Raw genomic sequence first — 15,571 nt, forward strand, 5'->3', positions numbered from 1 at the left:
ATTTAAATATCAATATACATATTAATACCTCCACTATTTACATATCAATGTGGGTTATTTACATGTAAACACAGGGTTTGCAGATGAGTCATTTGTACATGGCAATAGGGCAGAGCTGGGCAACAGCAGCAGAAGTTTACACTGAGATATCGGGACACAGGACGGATCTAAATCTTCAAGGGATAAGGCAATTTAAACTGGGATAGTTGGCAAGTATTAGGCAGCTGCTTCGGGCCCCATCATTGCAGTGGGGCCCGAAGCAGCTGCCTAATATGCTGCCTAATGCCCGAGTGCCCAAATGGTCAGTCTGCCCCTGCTTGTAGATGTAAGATAAGTAAAATATTAGTGATTACTGACTTTGGCCTAGATGGAGTTTCCCAGAAGATTAGTACTGTTCTTCTAAGATTAGGCTGGCATTTGGTGCATTTGCTAAGTACATTTAAGTGATATAATCATGCATGTTTATGGATACTTATTACTATATTAGATTGTTTGACTGAGCATGAACATATGACTGCCAGCTAATGTCTTTGATAGCGTTATCTCTTCGCATTGACATTAACGTAATCTCTGTACAGTGATGTTATCGTAAGTACAACTGTAAAAGTATCTATAGTAGTGTAAGTGGGAAAGACATGTAGCCAATGTACAATGGCTCTGAATTGTAAAAAAATGGCAGTGTTATCAATCACCTACTTTTAGCAAGTCATTTTAAACAATATTAGCATTCAGCTAGTATAGGTGTTACAGGAATTAGAAGCAATGGGGTTAATTCACTAAAGACAAATAGACAGTTTACTGTACAAGGGAACTTGAAGGATTATGAGCCACTGAAATAGTCTTTTAAAGCAAAATATAGTTATTTAGTATATATAGTTGGGAACAGACTATATGCTTGAAATAAACATCTAGTTCCACTGAAGTCGTTGGCGTTTAATGGTTGTGGGTAGGAGCTGCAGTAGTAAATGTCATAGCTAAAGCTTGGATGTAGCATAGCAAACATTGGCGTGTTTATACATCTGTCGCCTCTGGCAATGATTAAACCACCTGTGCCTTTTCACCTCGGCCAGGTTTGGACAACGATTGCTATGCAAATTTCTAGGCGGTCTCTGAACTCACATCATGCACCTGGGGAAAGTCCCATTCTTTAGTCTGTACATGGCTGGTGGAATCAGGTTTCATGGGTTGGGTGTATATAAGTCAGTTTCGCTCTCGTACTTGCTTTACAAAGTTGTCTTGGAGATTGTTCGATCCTGCAAACCTGCCCAGGTATGTTAACCTTCACCTTGTATTTAAGTGAGGTCTTCTCCAATATACTATGGCTTCTTTAAATTAAATGAGCCGTTCTTTACATTGTCAGTATGCTGAATTTAGGCTTATTACACTTTTTTATTTAAACAAAGCATTGTAGAATGTGTTTTTCATACTACTTGGTGAGCAAAGATATTTCTACTGTCTGTTTTCTGCAAAGAAAAAAAAAGACTATGTTTTGCGTTAGACTGAGTGTTTAATGTGTTATACTTTAGGGACAATGGCGGGAGCAACATGTGACATGAGCAGTATCCTTACAAACTACATTACAACGTTATATCCACCAATCCAAGCTCATCCTGTGCCTTCTGGCCTTTTATCAAGCCTGGATAATGACAAGTTCCTTACTTTTGCCATTCCGGAGCCGAGCAGTGAACTAGCAGGTAAAAAAAAAAATACTATATACAACAATATACAAGCATCTGTTGCAAAGATATAGACACAAAAATATAAATATGAGCGTGTGTGTTTATGTATATACGTTTTTTTTCAAAAATGGTTTACATTATTCAAAAACATACATTTTAATTGTGAGATTAAGCAAGCAGGAAGCCTTGCAAGTGCTAAAGTTCGGCACGGTTTTCACAAGATGATTTTGTAGAGTGTCCTCTGCCGCATATCATTGAGTTTGCATAGCGTGGGCTGTGCTCTTCTATGGAAACCGGAGGTAGTTGTAAATCTGGGAAGACCATGAGCCACACCCGATGTGCAAACATCTTCTAATTGTCCTTACCCCTGCTTTTATGTTATTCTATCATGTCGTATGACATGGGGGGCAGGTATATCCCACTAGTTTGCATTATGAAGATGCATATTTATGCATGACATCCTCAATTAACACTGCCAGTGTGTATTTATTATTATTATAAATATTATTATTATTATTTCTTATGCACTGAATTATCTAATAATTATCTTAAGTAGGCTAATAATGGTGTCAGTTGTCTGAAGCCTCTAGCCACACAATGTCACAATAAGTCTTATCAATAAAATGTGAAATGTAATGAATTTTAATTAAGTGAAGTGATCCATGTCAAATTTACTAATGTGAAAACTGATCCGGCATTCAATTAAAGCATCTAATCATATTTATATTTAAAGTGTACACAGGTTCATTACTCGCCTTTTGAATCAATATGGCCCATGGGCACTTTACATCACTGCATTTTATACTATATGTTTGGCTGATTTCTTAAAGGAGCAGAGAATTTTCACACAATAAACTCAACAAACTGTAAATGTTTACTTCAATTATCCAATCATGTGCAGATGAAATATGTGAGCAGCGTTTTTTGGGTTTTTACATGATTGGACAATTGTAGTGAATATTCTCACAATCTATTGTGTGGAGATTCTCAAATCCTTTAGGAAATCAAGGTTCTTATTTGTGTTTTCATAGAAAAAGAATGGAAATTTTTATTTTTATTTTTTTATTATTTTGCAGTGGACCTATGTGGGTGGGCTCAGAACATGCCAAACCTGTGGACCAGAGAACAAGTGTTAGACTGGTTCAGTTACAGCATAGAGAGGAACAAATGGGATGCCAGCACTATAGATCTGAAACAATGTGACATGGATGGGCAACGTCTTTGCCAACTCAGCAGGCAAGATATGAGGACGATGTTTGGGGGACTTGGAGACAAACTTTATGATCATTTGAGCCAGCTTAAAGAATGTAAGTACTCAGCCAAAATTAGTAAACCATACATGATATGACCTAGGGGTGGGTGGGAGGGGCAGCTGCCCTGCTTGCAATTGTTTACTGTAGGGATGGGGACACCTTTCTTCTGTTACAAGGCTGTCAGGAGTAGTGACAGCAGCAGTGAGTTTGACAAGCAAGTGCATGCTGGAGGTAGGATGCCCCTAAGGTTGCACATCATAAATGGGGGGGGGGGGGGTGTTACAGTTTGGCCTCTTTGCCCTGGGCACTGGATGACCTAGTCCCAGTACTGATATGACCTTTTTATTGTAACAATAATAAAAGTGAAAATGCACAGACAGAGAAAGTACACTAAACGCGCTCTATCTATCTATCTATCTATCTATCTATCTATCTATCTATCTATCTATCTATCTATCTAGCTATCTATCTATCCATTTGAGACTACCAGAACTTGCAACACATTAATACTATATAACACTGTACCTATGTCCATAGTCTAAAACAAACAAAATGGCAAGAATGTTTAATTAAACAGTAGCTGTCTTTCATGGTCCAGCTTCCTCTGACAACTGATCATGTGACTATTGCCCCAATAAAGTTCAAGTGGTCATTATTTAGGTAGAGCCACTGATATGCTGCCTTTGCCTCAATGTCAACTCCAGAAGCCACTCATAGCAGAAACCATGAGATGTTGGAAGTGCTTAGATTTCTCTAATGTGTATAGATCGGATTTAAAATTGTCCTTAGTATATAACACTTAAAGGCTCATGGTTTATATTATAAATAAATTGCACAAAAAAAAAGTGTATTCTCATGTGTGAAGTTGCTACTCAATATAACTGTGCCAAAATTTTTGTTTCTACAGGGCAAACTCCTCCAACAGTGAATACTGAAATCACCGATTATGAATTAAATGGTAATTCTTCATTTTCATTTTGCTTTATTCTTTTAGCATTTTGTGTTTTTGTTTTCTTTTAGTTGATGATTTTTCAAATTTTTTATAGGCGATCCATTTCAGTGGGATCTGATCTGTGACTTAATCCGAAATGAAGATCTGCAGCATGTAATCAAGAAGGAAATGGGTATGGAACCTTTAGAATTACAATTAGAGGTGTTAAGGGGGCTATATGATTTGCCTGAGAAAAGCCATAAAAGAGCTAGTGGGTGTGGGATATTGTAAAAAGCAGCTGTATTTGATATGCATGTATTCTGTACAGAGATGACAACATTCCAAAAGAGTGAGGTTGGGGATTTCATGGGACGCTGGCACATAGCTTGGAAAAAATAAGAAATAAGTGTACCTTTAAATATCAACAAAAATTTGTAGGAGTTGTGCACTCCTGTATTTGGAGATTGCCTAATCAATATATGGGACAGTTTAATTTTATGTATCATATAGGACATCCTTAGCTAATAAGAGACAATCAACAACTCTAATAAAAGAATAGATATGCACAAAGCATTGAAAAGCAAAATGTTGACTTCTTGTCTATTGTTTCAGATTATGATCCTTACGCTGAAAGGACAATAGATGCAGGTTATTACTCTGATCCGATCTCTCCAGCAAGCCCTGAATCCTGTGCATCTGGTAAGCATATCACTGACTGAAGAACATAATACAGTTTTATTGATAGAACCTAAAGGGGGTTGTTTTCCGGTCAATGACCTCCATTTTTTTCTTTAGCAGGGACAGTGCCATATAGCCCACAAGCTGGAGATTCTTCAGCAGGAAGTGATCTGGATATCAAAAGTCATTTGAAAAGAGGTGAGAGAATATTGTACATAGATAAAAACATAAAAAAAAAAAAATGTATTTGACAATATTTTTATGCCAAAAAAAATCTAATATGCAAATAGAAAAAAAAAAAAACAGAAGTTGCATGAGAATGAATTACTTCCTCATTGTCACAACCTTCGGTCATCAGGTTGAGTTTTTCTGAAGATACTTCCTTCTATGAAAAATGTGATAACTGATATCACCTTATTTTGTATAGTATGAGCACTGGAGGACATAGGTCAATGACACTAAGGTGTTGGCGCGATGAGATAACGATATCTGGTTTCGTTTACAGAGAGAATGCATGGAAGAAAAGAATAGTCCTAAATTTTATGATTCTAGTACCCACATGCCCCTTTGGCCTACTATACTTTCCATTGTGTTGTGGAATATTTTTTACAATAAATAATCTTGACAAGTGATATTGTAACAGCAACATCCCTTCTTCAAGATATAATATTCAATTTTTTTTTTTTTATATATTGCATACAAGCAATGTTTCTATAAAGGGTGAAGGTGACAGTCATGCTTCACATGGCCTCTGCCAATAAGTCAGAATGGTCAACTTGACCCCCATCCGGGATCAATGACTGACTATTCAGGTAGCAGATGTACAACTAAAGATTCCTATATGACAGTCTAAACAATACCACATCTAGTTACTGTGTGATGCACAAGCCTCATGAAATAAATAATATTTAATTGACCTTCTCTGACTGAGCCAAATCCTCCTGACATGCTCCTCTTCCTAAGCATTGCAGCTCAGTGGGATGGTTTTAGCAGCAGAGGTACCGGTAGTGCTGTCAATCCAGGAAGCAGTGGATAGGACTAAGTTTGGTCTGCTGTTGATTGACATGCTACAGGCTTGTGAACTAATAGTGATGATGCTAATAGCCACCCCCAATGCATTTTTTTTTTTTTTTATCTTGCTGTAGTGCAAACAGGCACAGTGCCACACCATTACATTAAGCTGCATTAGTTGTACTTTACTATTCGGATCAACAGGCCCTTTCAGGGGTGGTCTTTGTGGAACTTTGCGGGGGGGACTAAGTGAAATTGTTAGTGCAGATTAATTTTATAAGTAGAAAAATGCATACAAGGTTATTTAGTGTGCTCTGCTGTTTTATTATAATAAACGTGATTGTTTTTGTCTCTCATTCAGATGTGTTCTCAAACAAAAATGATGTCACACCAAACAAGAGAAGGCGGGGAAGACCTAGAAAGTTGGCCTCTGACTGCAGAGACATCCTGGAGTCAAAGAAGAACAAGCACTGTGAGTATAAAATAGTATTCACAACATAAAGTTATTTACAACATATATATTAAAAGATATGTTTAAAAAAAAAAATAGAACTAGAAAAAATGATTTAAAGCAGAGGTCCACCCTAAAGTGGAGCTTCCGCTCATTGGAACCCTCCCCCCCTCCGGCGCCACAATTGGCACCTTTCAGGGGGGAGGGGGGTGCAGATACCTGTACAGTACAGGTATCTGCACCCACTTCCGGTGTAGATTCTGCAGAAGGTACGCCCCTTTCCGCAGAATCTACGCCCCTTTCCGAAGGTCCCCCGCTGCCTGCTGGGAAACACACGGATCCCAGAGACAGCGGGGACCATCCTTATTGCGCAGCGCGACTCGCGCATGCGCAGTAGGGAACCGGGAAATGAAGCCGCCCAGCTCCACTTTCTGATTCCCATACCCAAGATGGTGGCGGCAGCACCCGAGAGACGATCGAGAGATCTGCTTCGGGTGCCGACATCGCGGGCATGCTGGGCCGGTAAGTGTCATTATTTTAAAAGTCAGCAGCTGCAGTATTTGTAGCTGCTGGCTTTTTAAAAAAAAAAAACGGCGGACTCCCGCTTTAATGGCTGTTGCCCAAAACATCAAATTAGATTTAAAGTGATATTACACACTCCAATTTTTTTAACTGCTTTCAGCAGTTTTAAAGTGGTATTAAAAGTTTGACTTTTAAACAAAATAACAAAAAAACAAAACAAACATATCATACTTGCCTGCTCTGTGCAATGGTTTTACACAGAGCAGCCCGATCCCGGCTTCTCCCCCTTGACCAGTGCCCCCCAATAGAAATCCACTTGCTATTGGGGCACTGGTACATGCTCACTCCCAAGCCCTGCTCTATGCGTCTGTAAGACACACAGAGCTGCAACTTGGTCTTGCCCCTCACTCTCTCCTCATTGGCTCACTAGCTGTGATTGACAGCAGTGGGAGCCAGTGATGCCTGCTGCTGTCTCAGCCAATGAAGAGAAGGAGTCCCATGACAGCTGAGCCTCTTGTGCATATCACTGGATTGAGATGGGGCTCAGGTAAGTATTAAGGGGGCTTGGGTGGGCTGCTGCACACAGAAGATTTTTTACCTTCATGCATGAAGGTAAAAACCCTTAAGCCTTTACCACCTCTTTACTTACTGACTATGCAACTTTATCTTTTTAATTTTTGCCTATACTTTTTACTTTTGGGTACAGTGGAGAGGGATTAGTCAAATAGTTAGGTTTTTATTGCTGTCTGCACCCCTATTAAGGAGATTCACCTTCTCCATTTGTTCACCATGATCATTAAAAATAAAAGAAAATACAAAATGTTGGGTTGTTCCCAGAAAAAGAGAGAAAATCTTAGAATGGGGGCACTAGTTCTGGTGATCTGGGTGTCCCCAAGGAATTCTCTTAATTTGTAGGAATTTCCTCTCACTTCCTGTATGGCTATGGGACAGGAAGTGAAGGGAAAGCTCCCCAATGGAATGCAGTTGGCGAAAAGTCTGTCAAGGATTATAAACCCCCCCCTTACTTGAAAATAAAAATGTTGCCTATAATTCTACTTTAATCTTTTTCCAACAAGCACTGGAAAATATCAACCTAAATGTTATAGACAACGGCTTCACTTTTCTTAAGAACAGCTCTACCATACAAAGCAAATTTTTGCATTAGAAACCATTGACTGTATTTTGCAGTTGAATAATTTTCTAATCTTCTTTCCTAGCAGCACGTGGTACACACCTCTGGGAGTTTATTCGGGATATATTGCTGAACCAAGATTTGAATGATGGCCTTTTGAAATGGGAAGATAGAACTGAAGGGGTCTTCAAATTCCTTCGTTCCGAGGCAGTGGCCCAACTGTGGGGACAAAAGAAGAAGAATGCCAGTATGACATATGAGAAACTTAGTCGAGCCATGAGGTTAGTATCACTTGGAAAGAATCATCTATACCCTGCTATAACATAATAAAATGCAAAATTTACAATAAACAGCTTAAGTAAAAGTTCCAGAGTTTTGGAAAATGATAGAGTATATGTAATGGTAACAAAACAAAAAATTTGCCCTGGGACTTTGGGTGCGGTGAGCACAGTTTAGCCAATAAACATAGCAGTAGTAAATACAGTATAAAAATGTATTCAAGTAGCAATAATGCATTCATTGATGTCACCAACAAATGCCAATTCATAAGGGATACATATAAATAGTGGTACATAAACGTAATAGCAATCATATAACACAGGCATCTAGTGTACCCAACGGGTTTCGTGAGACCCAGATCGTTCTTCAGGGGTGGATGCTTGTAAAATATACCTAGAATGAAAGAATTTAAATTGGATGTATAGTGTAATATTTATTAAATAGGCACAGGGTAAGAGGGGCCTTGATACTAATAATAATATATATGTATATGTAATGATAAAACCAATTTATCAGGAAAGCAAATGGATAAAGAAACAATAGCTTCCACCAAACGGTTACAACTTTAGGAATCTCAAGATAATGCAAAAATATATACTCTTGAAATTTAGCTAATCGCCCTTTAATTTAAATATATTAAGTCATTATTCTTCTTTTCACAGATACTACTATAAACGGGGAATCCTAGAGCGTGTAGATGGTCGCAGATTGGTATATAAATTTGGGAAGAACTCCACTGGATGGCAGTTGAGTGACAAAGTGTCCCAAGGATGTTAAATGCAGAATGGAAGATACAAGTACATAGTGCGGATATTCTTCCACTGTGCATGTTTACGTCAGACCTCAACCTTTTTTCTAAGGACATTGATGTAGCATCATTATTACGGTGCCAAAAAATTAAGCTGATATTTTAGCTTCTGTAGGTTGTTGTAAACCGGTTTTATTTTTGTATGTGATATATTCTTTACCATTGAAAAGGCTTTCAGTTTCTTTGCTGTAGTTATTGTGAATTGTTAGAGCAACTGGTTGCTAAAGTACACACAGCCTAACGTGCGTGTGGGCTGAGTACTACCATGGTACGATATCCCTTTTGAGGGATTAAGTCATTAGCTAACCAACCTTTTGCTTCAGCAGAGCTATTCATAGATTTTTCTGAATATTTGTCTTGTTTTGATGATGATCTGTTTTTTTTTTTTTGTTTTGTTTTTTTTTTGTTTTTTTACCTGAAAGGTAGAAATGAAGTGATTTTTGAAAAAATATATTGCCAAGGCAAGCTTTTCAGGTTGTAGACTCTGAAAAGCTACCTGTGTAGAGCATGAATTTCAGATTGGATTGTTTTAGACCCAGTCTGAAAACAAATAGTTTGTGTATGGCGCATCAACCACCGACCCAATTAAAGTGGAAGCAAATCCATCGATTTAAACAGTTAAAAAAAAAAGGCATGCCGGGAATGCTAACTGCACATTGGCTCTACTCTCAGCCAAACTATCAAACCATCCAATGGCTGGTGTCATAACGAATCACATATGCAGCACCATAGCAGTTGAAGATTAAACAGAGGCAAAGATGGCAGCTTCCTTGGCTGAAAACGATAGGGGAGTTTACTTCCACTTTAAGATTCACCAGTATTTAATGAATTTGAAGGAAAATCAGATCCTGGTTTCAAGCCTAATCTACAAATTTGGCTGTATGTCTATATGGTCTATATCTGTAGATCTGTTTTCCTTATTGATTAAATAACACTGCAGTGTTAAGCAAACATCATTTTGTAGAAGTATTGCAGTTCTAGAAAGGTAGTTGTAGCCTTAATAAAGGCATGATAATGTTAGTGCTATATGTACAGATAATATATATACATTTCTTGTAAATATTGCCTTTTAGATAGATTATAACTTTCCCTAAGCACTTATCCTATTGACTATTTTGATGTATTTTTGTATTCTTCTAATAATTCAGCTGGACTGTCATTTGTGTATATATTATATTTTTTATATGAAGACATTTTTAAGTGTACATTGTAATATACATTTTTTTTTTTTAAAGATCAATTGTATATATGTTAAATATTATCAGTTAGGAATTTGTATAAAGAAACAAATAAAAGTATGAAATTAAAAAAAACATACAAAAGTTGAAGTATCATGGTGCCCGCTCCAAACTTTTTTTCTTTCTGGGAATCCATTACTTGCAGTCTATTGAGTACACATTTGCCAATTAGAAAACATTTAAATTGGAAGAAAACTGGATGAATGTTACTGAAAGACAGGGTATGAGACATATCTGTATTAAAGGCATTCTGTTTAATTTTAACATTTTCCCGTTGTAGTTATAATAGGTATGTACAGTGCATGCAACATTTTTCAAATATCAACACTTGTTTTTTTTTTTTTTTTGGGCTTTTCATGCATTACAAGATATTTTAAAATAAAACATTAACATATAAAAGAAACCAAAGGTAACTTTCAAAAATATATTCAAATATAGTAGAAAATATATAAAATATATACATATAGTAGAAAAGTATTATGGGCTCCTTAAAACACACAGCTCCCCAAATTGAACTCTTAAAATAGTTATGAAAGGGGTTTTATTTGCGACCATTTTGCATAGGTTACAGGTCAAGAGGCCTTCACGGATCATCATATGAAGTCCTTTTTCAGTGATGGGAAGAACTTCGAAAGAGTACATGGGTCTGGAAAAGACAGTCGTCAGAGGGAAGAGATACGTAGAATTGGTAAGCCCATGAGAGCTTGGTTGGACATAGAAAAACTTAGGAGCGAGCTGGCTGAGCAGAAGCCACTGTCTGAAGTGGTGAAGTTTTGGACACACTTAAGGCCAGTTAATGGTAGACTTTGTCATGCCCTGGTAATCACTGTCACCAGAGAACCTCTGACTGGACTAGACAGAATAGAAGATTCAGTTAAGCTTCAACCCCCCCCCCCCCCCCCCAATAGGATATAGTTTCTCTATTTATTGTGTTAGCTGACAGCAATTATCATTAGAAGAGAAGTTAGGGATATAAAAAAAAACACCCACATACTCACCTCCATGCTGCAGCATTGGTTTGATGTTGATCCATCACTGGTTCCAAGCCAGAGAACTGAGCGATCACATGACCAATGGTCTCTGTTCTCGGCTAGCTCTGGGCAGAGAGTGGTAACTGTCAGTCACTGTACTCTGCTCTTTCCCTCTATCACTCACTGGCATTTCAGGCTGGTGAGGACACCGGCACAGCTTTGGATCTCAGATGTGTGCTGAGAACCAGAGCCAGCAATATGGTCAGGATCCTTCCACAGCCTAGAGCGGCTCTGTCATGTCAGCCTGCTATTAGCTGACTCTTGCTCACAGGAGAGCAAAAATGAGTGCATCCCTGTGACCCAGAAGAGAAGTATGGTTGAACAAGCTTTGGCCATACCTCTCTTTTATAGTAACAACAACTTTTAATTTGTACACATTCTATTGTATTGTCAAATATCATCTTTTTTTTTTTCTAAATTCCTTGTATTATCTCCTGTTTTATTAATTGAGAATACATTTCACAATAATTAAAATTTCCCTTTTTTCCTTCATGTTTCATGAAAATTAGTGGCTTCATCAGGGTATGAAGTGCAGTTGCAATGTACAAGTGTTATGGGGTGTGATCAATCCGATTTTTGTATAACTATCATTGTTTATAGTTAGACATGGTTTTCCTAGAAAAAAATTGGAAAAACATTTTATTAGCAGTCAAAGCCAAAGTCATGCACTGATAAGTTTGTTAGAGTATTCATTACTTGTATGGATATATGGGAATAGTCAACAGTCAGTGACATAATCCTTTCCGGAGGTCCACTTCCTTCTTAACCGCTTGCCGACCGCCGCCTGTATATATACGTCGGCAGAATGGCACGGCTTGGCAAAGTAACGTACCCGTGACTGCCGTGAGCTCCAGGACCTGCGATTGTGTCACGGAGCTAAAGAACGGGGAGATGTTGATGTAAACACAGCATCTCACCGTTCTGCCTAGTGACAGGACACTGATCGTCAGCTCCCTGTCATCGGGAGCAGCAATCGGTGTCGTGTCACTGCTAGCCCATTCCCCAGACAGTTAGAAACATGCCCCAGGACACACTTAACCCCTCCCTAGCCCCCTGGTGGTTAAGCCCTTCACTGCCAGTGACATTGATTGCTGTATTAATGCCAATGGTCCCAAAGATGTGTCAAAATTGTCTGATGTGTCCGCCATAATGTCGCAGTCACGATAAAAATCGCTGTTCGCCATTACTAGTAAAAAAAATATTAATAAAAATTCCATAAATCTATCCGCTATTTTTTTAGATGCTATAACTTTTGCGCAAACCAATCAATAAACGCTTATCGCATATAACAAATAGCATAGGATCACTTGTATTGAAAAGCATACTTGCTATAGATAATTGTGGATACCTTCTTCGGCAGCCCATTTCTTGCCACTTTGCTACTCCCTGGCACTGCAAGCATTTGACCAGTCATATGAATTCAATATCTGTTTCCTATCTGCATGCTTGGTTCCTCCCAACTGTTCAGATATCCTGTACTGATGTACAAGCCAATAGGAGAAACCATGGTGTGTGGTGGTGGTGGTGGGGGGGGGGGGGGTTGTTGTGTTCGTCATACCCGAAAATATCTGCAACAACCGGGGAGCATTGAAGCAGCAGCCCTTTCAACAAATATCTCACAAGAAAAGCAATATTCATACTTCTTTTAGCAAGTATTTTTTTTTTATACAAGTGACCCTGTGCTGTCAGGGTCATACTAATTTTAATAAGAATAGTGGGAAAATCTTAAATATGTGTGTGGTCACATTGGGTTGATTTACTATAACTGGAGAGTGCAAAATATGGTGCAGCTGTGCATGGCAGCCAATGATCTTCAGCTTGTTGATTGGGTTCTAGAGTTGCACCTGATTTTTCACTCCCGAGTTTTAGTAAACCAACCCCATATGATTGAATATCTAAGTACAAATTAGTAAAGTTGTCAACATGTGATAATCTCTTTTTACAGGCATACCCCACTTTAAAGTACACAATGGGGTTTATTTACTAAAGCTGGAAAGTGCAAAATCAGGCTCACTTCTACATAGAAACCAATGAGCTTCTAACCCCAGCTTGTTCAATTACACTTTGGTAATAAAACCTGGAAGCTGATTGGTTTGTATGCAGAAGTGAGCCTGATTTTGCACTCTCCAGCTTTCGTAAATAAACCCCATTGTGTACTTAAACGTGGGGTATGCCTGTAGTTTTTTTAACTTTTTTTTTCTAGATTATGGTCAATTGTGCAATCCAGTTGTAACATATCTTTCTGGAGGATAGGAAATGAAAGATTTTACTACTGTATATCACTGCAATGGTCTATTTTAAAATGAAATAGGCAGTAACTCATATGAATTATTCTGAATCAATCTTTTTTTTAATTATTATTAATTGCTTACACTCACCGATTAAGCTGAGCACAAGCTGTCTATTGAGGAGTGAGAATGTATGAGCCCTGGAGAAAACTCAGGATTAATGGCTGAAGTAGGAGATTGGTCAGTGGCTAAAGCTAGAGACTAGACAACAGCTAATGTAACTGGTGGACAAATGCTGGGTTGCAACAGCTGAAGCAGAAGCTTTGGGAAAGTAGACAGCTATGCGGAGGGATTGGAAGCAGCAGGTGCAGGGGACTGAAAAGCAGCTGGAGCAAGAGAGAGGTGAGTGGCTAATGTGGTAGTATGGAGAGTAAGCTGGTGCAGCATAGAGGACAACATCTGGAGCCACACACAGGAAAGAAGCTGGAGTGACAGACTGGACAATAGCAAGAGACCAGGGCAGGACTTACCATTGGGCTTGACTGGGCTCAAGCCCATGGGCCCCGCCCAATAGGGGGCCCCTCTGAGATACATAGCCGAGTGTACTCGGCTCAGCTCTGCTCACAGTCACACCCAGTCCCGACCTATGATGGACATAACACAGGGACTGGGCGTAACTGTGAGCCGAGCTGAGTACACTACTCTCGGTTCCGCTCGGGATTGCAAGAGGACACAAGAGCCACCGAGAGGACCTGAGAGCCGCCGAGAGGACCTGAGGGCTGCTGAGAGGACCCGAGAGCTGCCGAGATACACAGGACTCTATCTCGGCGGCGCCATTTTTAAACTTCAAGACTGCAATGACAAGGCTGCAAATGACACTGGGGCAAGGCTGTAAATGACAAGGCTACACTGACAAGGCTGCAAATGACACTGGCAAGGCTGCAGATGGATGGGCAAGGCTGCAGATGGACACTGATAAGGCTGCATTGATGGGCATTTAAATGTAAGTTTTTCTCCTTAAACTTCCCTCCTTAAAGTTTTTTTCCTTAAAATTCCCGCCTAAACTTGGGGGGCGTGTTATATGCCATCTCGTGTTGCACGCCAATAAATACAATAATGTATAGAAGGTAGGGCCCGAAAGTGACTCAAGCCCAGGGGCCCCCACCACCCTAAGTCCTGCCCTGCAGGAGACTGTCCAGCAGCTAGAGTCTAGTTCAGGAGACTGAACAAAATCTGATTCTATAGACTGGACAACGGTTGAGGCAGAAAACTAGGTAATGGATGTCTGAGAGGGTTGGTGTGGGAGGCAATGACAATGACTGGTATAGAAGAGTGAACAGTGCCAAGAGCAGGTGATTAGACAGGGGCTTGAGCAAGTGTTGCAAAAGTGTATAGGATGTGGAAATCACAGGAAGAAAAATCAGAAATAAATATATGGCTTAGGATGATAGCATTTCCATTCCAACATGTTACCAAATTAGCTATAAGCAGGGCTGATCCTATTGCAGATAGCTCTGGCAGAAGTATTATTACTGTTGCTTCTTGTTTTCAGGACATGTTACAGCTTGGGGAGCAGCATTGGTGTTTTATGAAAGCTTCAGTCTGAAATTGTTATCTCTGCTTTACTGTATGATGTATACATTTCCATTTAGCAAAGGCTTGGCCATTCAGACGCACCATGTAAGAACTTCAGTTTTCATAAAGCATTTGCGATACCATCACACTGTCCTATGGAAGAAGCATAGTGGTCAATAGTGAAGCTTCAGTACAACCCTCCTCACCATTCTTCCATACCATCCAACTTTTTGAGATGGGAATGAGGGACAGCTTTTAGCAAAGGTATGTAGGCATAGGGCACACCCCGGCCATGCCCCATTAAAGGAAAATTATACAAAAAAATTATTAGTGTTTTTTTTTTACCACTACTTTTCCTTTATATTGGCTTTTGAAATTTACAAATGGAGCCAATTATAAATTGAATGAAAGATTTAGCACTGGGAAACACTTATATACATATACATATATACAACTATATAGATTGGACCAAAATGAGGGACAGATGAGGAGGAAAGAGGGATAGAGAGACTTTGTTCCAAATCAGGCACAGTCCTTCGAAATCAGGGACAGTTGGGAACTATGTTCTTCTTTAGGGCAGGCAGAGTGCATTACTATGTTATGTGTTTATTACTATCTACAAGGCATCTTATATTGAGAACAATGCTTGCAAACTGGTGGATAGAATATGAAAACCTGTTCAAGGCAATGAAAGGAGGTAAGTTGATTAGGCCACTGCAATGTATCACCAAAAAGACCACATAATCATCATTTAC

General features: G+C 39.1%; 1 protein-coding gene across 3 annotated transcripts; it reads left to right on the plus strand.

Annotated features, from left to right (window-relative positions):
* The first annotated feature begins 1,135 nt into the window (after positions 1–1,135).
* ELF3 (E74 like ETS transcription factor 3) lies at positions 1,136–10,075 on the plus strand. Of its 3 annotated transcripts, none has more exons than XM_077481109.1 (10): positions 1,136–1,269; positions 1,527–1,694; positions 2,756–2,986; positions 3,840–3,890; positions 3,979–4,056; positions 4,476–4,562; positions 4,659–4,739; positions 5,914–6,024; positions 7,743–7,938; positions 8,599–10,075. In XM_077481109.1, exons 2-10 carry the CDS (start codon positions 1,532–1,534, stop codon positions 8,711–8,713), a joined length of 1,113 nt encoding a protein of 370 aa, XP_077337235.1. In that variant the 5' UTR covers positions 1,136–1,269; positions 1,527–1,531; the 3' UTR covers positions 8,714–10,075. The 3 variants fall into 3 exon arrangements, with proteins under 3 accessions (XP_077337235.1, XP_077337236.1, XP_077337237.1); XM_077481110.1 differs by having other exon boundaries at positions 7,746–7,938; XM_077481111.1 differs by having other exon boundaries at positions 4,662–4,739.
* The last annotated feature ends 5,496 nt before the right edge of the window (positions 10,076–15,571 follow it).

Source organism: Lithobates pipiens, unplaced genomic scaffold, assembly GCF_037356315.1.
Source record: "Lithobates pipiens isolate NorthernLeopardFrog02 unplaced genomic scaffold, aLitPip1_a1.2 Scaffold_16, whole genome shotgun sequence".
In the NCBI taxonomy this organism is placed as follows: Eukaryota; Metazoa; Chordata; class Amphibia; order Anura; family Ranidae; genus Lithobates; species Lithobates pipiens.